Genomic DNA, 7,104 nt, shown 5'->3' on the forward strand with positions numbered 1-7,104 from the left:
CACCTTCTCGCGAAAGCAAATTTATGCTTCTCTGGAAGCACTTTTTTTTAGAAGCACAACTATACTTCTTGCGGAAGTAAATATGTGCTTCTGTATAGTATTTTGTTTGCGGAAGAAACATGTGCTTCTATGAATGCTCCTTGTAGAAGCATAATTTCTTTTCGCGTAATTTTTCTCCAACACTTAGGAAAATCAGATAAAAAAAGCTGAAATTCAAAGGAATCATCTAGCACATGGCGACTGGACTGGACGCACCACTTGACATGCTTCCAAGCCATCAAACTGACAGCCTAGTGTTTTTTTTTCTTCCAAACAAGGTTGCTCTTGGTTTTTCAAGGAGACCATCTCAAGTTTCCTTCCAACTCCCCACACGGCCCGCATGTCAGCCGCCACGCCGCAACCTCGCCGCCCTCATCGAGTGTCCGTAGCCCACACGGCCGAACCGCACGCGCACAACAACCAACTGCCCAAACTACATCCCGAACGCGGTGCTTCCTCCCTCCCCGCAGCCAAATCGAGATCTCTCTGCCCCGTCCCTCTCCCACCCCCACCCCACCCCGCCGGCCGGCCGCGGCGACGAGCCCACCAGAAGAACCATGGCCTCGGCGCTCTCCTCCCTCCGCTACGGCGACAGCCTCTCGGTGGTGGCCATCTCGGGCGCCACGGCGGTGCTCTGCGAGGCCATCTCCTGGCTCCTCATCTACCGCACCGCCACCTACAACTCCCTCCGCGCCTCCATCGAGCGCCACTCCCGCAAGCTCGACTCCATGAAGTCCACCTCGTCCGGCACCGGCGCGGCCCCCTCCTCCCAGCCGGCCTCCTCGCGGGCCAAGAAGATGGACCGCGTCGAGTCCAGCCTCAAGGACGCCTCGCGGGAGCTCTCCCTCGCCAAGCTCAAGTCCGGCGCCGTCGTCGCCGCCGTGCTCTTCGTCGTCTTCGGCCTCCTCAACTCGCTCTTCGAGGGCCGCGCCGTCGCCAAGCTGCCCTTCGCGCCCGTCCCGCTCGTGCAGCGCATGAGCCACCGCGGCCTCCCCGGGAACGACCCCACCGACTGCGCCATGGTCTTCCTCTACTTCCTCTGCTCCATGAGCATACGGACCAACCTCCAGAAGCTGCTCGGCTTCACGCCGCCCCGCGCCGCCGCCGGGCCCGGCGGCGGCCTCTTCGCCATGCCCGATCCCAAAACCAATTGAGGTACTAAATCGATCCTTTTGCTCTATTTTTATTTTTATTCCGCTGCTGCTACGCGCGCTAGATTTCGCACCTCTGGAATCTTATACAAGTGAATAGATCAGCATGGTGGATTCTGTTAAAATTGCATCCTGGATCCACTGATGCAGTTATGAGCTTGACTTTTTGCAAGATCAGACTATTGATGCATGAGATTTACGTCTATTATTAGTGGCTTAAAGCTGCATTAAGTTGTTAGATGCCGTATTCTTGGGTTTGATGCTTTTGTTCACGTGTGCTAATCTAAAATGTCGAGATTTATGACTCTGATTATTGGCTAGAATAACTATCTGCAGATTTGGGTGCGGTTCACTAAGGCGTGTGGGACACTCAATCATACTGTCGCCTAATCTAACTGTCATGAACTTTGGAATACAGAAGTGTGCTTCAATGCCATTAGATATGTGCCTGTATATCGAAACAGTTTTGTGTAGATTATAGAATCTAGACTGTAGTCCAAGAATACAACAGTTTAGCTAGTGTTCCTCCTTGTTTTGTCTATGAATTTGAAGTTGTAGAAGCAGGCCCCATTAGCTTTTGCTTGTGTTTCTGAGAACGTGTTGGATCTTGGTATCAGGGGAACAGAGAATATATCCCCTTTTGGCTTTGAGAATTCTCAAACTATTTTGTGTTTGTATTTTGGTTATGGATCAACTGAGCTCCATCTGGACTAGTTAATGTTACTCTGTTGATGTGGATAAGGGTTTCTTAGCTTTGATGTCCAAGAAGTGTGCACTACAGTTAAACACCCTTGTAACCTAACAGTCGTCATGATTTCTACAATTTAGCTAGTTTCCTCCTTGTTCTGTCTACGAATTTGAAGTTGCGGTAGCAGGCCCCATTAGCTTTTCCTTGTGTTTCTGAGAACGTGTTGAATCTCTGTATCAGGGGAACAGAGAATATATCGCCTTTTGGCTTTCAGAATTCTCACAACTATTTTGTGTTGATACTTTTGTTAAGGATCAGCTGAGCTCCATCTGAACTAATTCGTGTTAGTCTGTTGATGTGGACAAGGGTTTATTAGCTTCGATGTCCAAGAAGTGTGCACTATAGTTGAACACCCTTGAAACCTAACAGTTGTCATGATTTCTATCATTCTGTGCATTGATCATCAGGATTATTTGTTTTAGGCTAGGCTCTAGACAGTAGACACCAAGCCAAAGGATTCATTAATGAGGGTTCTTAATAGACGGTGGACATGCATCCTAACATTTTTTTTCCAGGAAAAACTGCCTCTCCAATGTACGCTAACATTTTTTATATTCAGTTTTGAGATAGCTGACCACATAAGCCATGTGGGTTTAATGTATCTCAACTTAGTGATTCATCAGAATATAGCACTGTATGAGTAATGGTTGCTTCTTCAGACCTGAGAAGAACGTGATTCATGGGGTATATTACCAATACATATTACTAAATACAGTAGATATATTGTAGATTGTACTAATACCAATCACTGATCGACTTATTGCAACACTGCTAAATCAATGCAGTAGATTCTACTCCCTCCGTTATAAGTCCTTTTAGAGATTATAATATGGACTACATACAGATGTATATAGACGCATTTTAGAGTGTGGATTCACTCATTTTGCTCCGTATGTGATCCATATTAAAATATCTAAAAAGACTTATATTTAGGAACGGAGTAAGTATATTGTACTACTACACCGATCGCTGCTCAATCAATATATTTAGTTTAATAAAGGATATACTATCATATTCTCTGAAACACCCCCACCCCAAATCGACTTGCTTGATTTTACTCTGCCTGGGCGTTTGAGCCCTTGAGTTCTAGAGGCACATTCTTTGCATTGTCAGAATGTGGTGAAGAGTGATTTATGGATCACAATTTTCTTAGAGAGAAGTCGTCTTCAGATGCCGTTGGTTACGTACTCTTGGGGAATGGCATTTCTGATCAACTTCTTTGTAAGATATTCATTCCTATTGCCGTGTTATCAAATTCTTCTTTTGGCATGTAGGTACGTGAACTTGGGTATGCATATGCTAGTCCATTGTTAAGAGGCAGAGCATCTTACAAACCGGGCTGGGCAAATTTGGGCCCTTATACGTCCGCAGACGCATCCCCATGTGATCTTTTTGCCTTGAACCATGCATCAATAGATACTGTAATTTTGCATCGCCAGCAGCAATTAGAGGTGTTGCAGTTGCGGTGCCAGACTTGGTACTTAGGGCCAGTTCTTTTGGGCAATTCTCCCATAATTGACCCCCTCCCCAACTTCTCCCAGAATTGCCACTTGATATTTTTTTACAATTCCTAGCTAATTAGTGAAGCTGGAGTGGCAATTCTGGGAGAAGCTGGGGAGGGGGTCAATTCTGGGAGAATTGCCCAAAAGAACTGGCCCTTAGGACAGGCACATAACTTTATTTGCAATTCTCTAACCGGTACATTCCCTCTCCTTTTGCAGCTTGATGATCCCCTCTATACATACATGTGATGCCCCTGATCTGAAGCAAAGCATATGAGTTGGTCTCCCAGAAAGAGTTGTTGCCCTGAAAGGAAGATAAATAACCTACCTAGTCGCTCAGAGGAGAAACACTAGAAGATACTGTAATGATACAATTCATTTCTTCCACCCATGGTAAGCAGGCATGAACCGTACGTAGGCTGGCTGTATCATGAACATTCTTGAGTTCACCCCAAGCAATCTGTTGTCGGGTTTGTCGTAGAGTTGTATTTTATCATCGGTCGTTCTAGTATCACCAAAATTGGTTCTACTATGTCCTTGCCACGGACAAGGTTGCCGTTGCTAGTTTCCCCGTGCAACGCTTGCTTTGTTGTGTGTCACCTGTGTCGTTGCCACGGACAATGTTCGATCCTCAAGCCAAGGGTGCCAGTTCAAGCGCCGCCTTGTCTATCTACCTTGCACGGTCGGTGTCGATATCGACGTGCCAGCCGCTCCGCCGTGCACAAAAGTTGCGAGTAGGTACTAATAATATCTGGGCGCTGACCGTCGTGTACCGCACTCGCCGACGGGCAAAAGCATGCACGGACGGGCCACCTCGAAATAGAGGGTGCGCGCGGCCCCCACGACCTCCCCGATGCAAAAGCTTGGGATGCGTCGTCCAATGGGACGGAAAAGAGCACGGCATCGTTTATTCAGTACCAGTGTATCCACCAATCCAGGGTTGGTGCGGACAGGGCATCTGCATTTGCCTTTTGGCGCGGGTCAGTCACACAGACACAGAGGCCGGGCCCCGGCATCATACCCATCTTGGCATCGCAGCAAAACCAAATCCAAAACCCAGCGTGCGAGCGAGGCATCATCCCGTTCACTTCTCAAGTTCTCATCTCATCCGGATGGCTTTGGCATAGTTGTCCCTCCAAGCCAGCCGGGTCTAGATCTTGTCGTCTCCACCAGATCCCAGGCAGAGGTAGGACTAGCTACTCTAGTTAGCAGCTGATCCGGGTTGAGTGACACGTTCTGCTCTCCTGTCACCAGCCCAAACACCACCGCACGGACCCAATCGAGACAGACATGCTGGGCCGCTACTTTGGCCGCGCCGGCGCCGGCGCCGCCGAGGACCCGGCGCCGGAGCCCTTCTCCTTCCCCGAGCCCCTCCCGACGTGGCCGCAAGGTACGCGTGCCGACCGTCCGTCCCCGTCCTCGATTTCGCTTTCGCCTCCCTGCATTATTGGTTTCTACTCTAGTAGGCTCTGGTTTCCATTGATTCGTTGATTGATGTGTGGGTTCGACCGACGTGCCTCTCCCATTGTTGCAGGTGGCGGGTTCGCGCGGGGGAGGATCCGCGTGGCCGGAGGGGAGCTGGAGCTCGCGGCGGCCACGGCCTTCGACAGAATCTGCACCCTGTCGCCGTCGGCGCGGCTGCAGCGCTGCAACGGCGCCACCTTCTACCGGCCGGTCGGCGTCCCCGAGGGCTTCACCCTGCTCGGCCACTACTGCCAGCCCAACAGCCGCAAACTCCACGGCCACCTCATCGTCGCCAGGGCCGCCGACCCGCCGCGCTCCGCGGAGCCGCCCCTCCGCGCGCCGCGGGACTATGAGCTCGTCTGGGCCTTCCACGCAACTGCCGGTGCCGCCGGCGCGAGTGCGGGCGCGGGCTCTTGCGTCGGCTACGGCCGCAGCGACGCCTACTTCTGGCTCCCCGTGCCGCCGGAGGGGTACCGGGCGCTCGGGATCCTCGTCACGACGGAGCCCGGCAAACCGCCGCTCGACGCGGTGGGCTGCGTGCGCGCCGACCTCACCGACGAGTGCGAGCCGCACGGCTCGCTGCTCCACCTGCAGCTCACGCGCCCGACGTCCGCGTCGCCCGGCAAGGCCTTCGCCGTGCGTGGCGTGAGGCCGCTGAAAAGAGGGATGCGGGAGAAGGGCATCGGCGCCGGCACTTTCTGGTGCGCCGCCGCGGACGGGTGCTCCTCCCCGGCCCCGGGCGAGCAGGGCCTCGCGTGCCTCAAGAACGTCGACCTCGACCTGTCGGCGATGCCTACCCTGGAGCAGGTGCACGCCGTGATCCAGCATTACGGCCCCACGCTCTACTTCCACCCGAAGGAGGTCTACCTGCCGTCGTCCGTCGCCTGGTACTTCAAGAACGGCGCCAAGATTTTCAAGAAAGGGGGAGGCGCCGTCGGCGAGGAGATCGACGCCGAGGGGTCCAACCTCCCGGGCGGCGGGTGGAACGACGGGGAGTACTGGATGGACATACCGGGCGGCAAGAGGAGGCAGGCGGTCATCCGCGGCGACATCGAGAGCGCGGAGCTGTACGCGCACGTGAAGCCGGCGATGGGCGGGGCGTGCACCGACGTGGCCATGTGGGTATTCTGCCCGTTCAACGGCCCGGCCAGGCTGAAGCTCGGCCCGATCAACCTCCCGCTGGGCACGACCGGGCAGCACGTCGGCGACTGGGAGCACTTCACGCTCCGGGTCAGCAACTTCACCGGCGAGCTCATGGCCGTCTACTACTCGCAGCACAGCGGGGGCAGGTGGGTGGACGCGGCCAAGCTGGAGTACGCCGCGGGGAACAGGCCTGCGGTGTACTCGTCCCGGAACGGGCACGCGAGCTACCCGCGCGCCGGCGTGTACCTGCAGGGCTCGGCGGCGCTCGGGGTCGGGATCCTGAACGAGGCCGCCCGGAGCAAGCTGTCCGTCGACTCCAGCGTCAAGTACCGCGTGGTGGCGGCGGAGTACCTGGGAGAGGGCGTCGTGGCCGAGCCCCAGTGGCTGCAGTTCATGCGGGAGTGGGGGCCGACGGTGATCTACAGGTCGAGGACGGGGACGGAGCGGATGGTGAAGAGTATGCCCCAGCGGCTCAGTTGTCCGGCGGAGAACATGCTGAACAAGATGCCGAACGAGCTCTCCAAAGAGGAAGGGCCGACCGGGCCCAAGGAGAAGAATATGTGGGAGGGAGATGAAAGATGGTAGGCGTAGAGTGAAGTGTGTTGGCTTGATATCCTGATTGTTGGGACGATTGTATTCGAATTGTGAGCGTTTGTATCGTCCAATGTCCAATGGAAGTGAAAAAGTTCCAACTAAAGAGGACAACCTTTTTCAAAACCGCGGATAGCACCTACGGAAGATTGGAGTAGCTTCGAAATCTAAGTCACCCTTTTTAGCAAACAACTCCCGCGCTTGATTAGAAATTCTACTGGTACAGATGAGGTACCGGAAGTCCCAATGGAAGTTCCAACTAAAGAGGGCAACCTCTTCAAAACAACAAATACTCCCTTTGTTTCAAAATAAGTGTCTCAACTTTGTACTAGCTTCAGTACAAAGTTGTCAAGACACTTATTTTACAAAGTTGTACTAAGTTAAGACACTTATTTTGAGACAGAGGGGTACAAAAGAACAAACTCTAATACACATTCCGCAAAATTTAGGAGGTTGTCAAGGGGCA

At 53.1% G+C, this 7,104-nt stretch overlaps 2 protein-coding genes across 3 annotated transcripts; both read left to right on the forward strand.

The window, feature by feature from the left end:
* Positions 1–439: 439 nt before the first annotated feature.
* Positions 440–3,972, forward strand: LOC125550453 (calcium load-activated calcium channel-like). Its single transcript, XM_048713450.1, has 2 exons — positions 440–1,194; positions 3,660–3,972. The coding sequence occupies exon 1, from the start codon at positions 597–599 to the stop codon at positions 1,191–1,193; it is 597 nt and encodes a 198-aa protein (XP_048569407.1). The 5' UTR covers positions 440–596; the 3' UTR covers position 1,194; positions 3,660–3,972.
* Positions 3,973–4,116: 144 nt separating this feature from the next.
* LOC125550452 lies at positions 4,117–6,766 on the forward strand. Of its 2 annotated transcripts, XM_048713448.1 has the most exons (3): positions 4,117–4,626; positions 4,695–4,830; positions 4,975–6,766. In XM_048713448.1, the coding sequence occupies exons 1-3, from the start codon at positions 4,294–4,296 to the stop codon at positions 6,630–6,632; spliced, it is 2,127 nt and encodes a 708-aa protein (XP_048569405.1). In that variant the 5' UTR covers positions 4,117–4,293; the 3' UTR covers positions 6,633–6,766. The 2 variants fall into 2 exon arrangements, with proteins under 2 accessions (XP_048569405.1, XP_048569406.1); XM_048713449.1 differs by having other exon boundaries at positions 4,117–4,830.
* Positions 6,767–7,104: the final 338 nt, after the last annotated feature.

The sequence above is a fragment of the Triticum urartu genome, chromosome 4 (genome assembly GCF_003073215.2).
Source record: "Triticum urartu cultivar G1812 chromosome 4, Tu2.1, whole genome shotgun sequence".
Taxonomy (NCBI): domain Eukaryota; kingdom Viridiplantae; phylum Streptophyta; class Magnoliopsida; order Poales; family Poaceae; genus Triticum; species Triticum urartu.

Excerpts from the sequence above, each read along its gene's own strand:
- LOC125550452 (XM_048713448.1), top strand. The coding sequence starts at position 4,294 with ATGCAAAAGCTTGGGATGCGTCGTCCAATGGGACGGAAAAGAGCACGG. Across the intron at positions 4,627-4,694 it reads CCACCAGATCCCAGGCAGAG|CCCAAACACCACCGCACGGA; the intron begins GTAGGACTAGCT and ends TCCTGTCACCAG. Across the intron at positions 4,831-4,974 it reads CCTCCCGACGTGGCCGCAAG|GTGGCGGGTTCGCGCGGGGG; the intron begins GTACGCGTGCCG and ends CCATTGTTGCAG.
- LOC125550453 (XM_048713450.1), top strand. The coding sequence starts at position 597 with ATGGCCTCGGCGCTCTCCTCCCTCCGCTACGGCGACAGCCTCTCGGTG.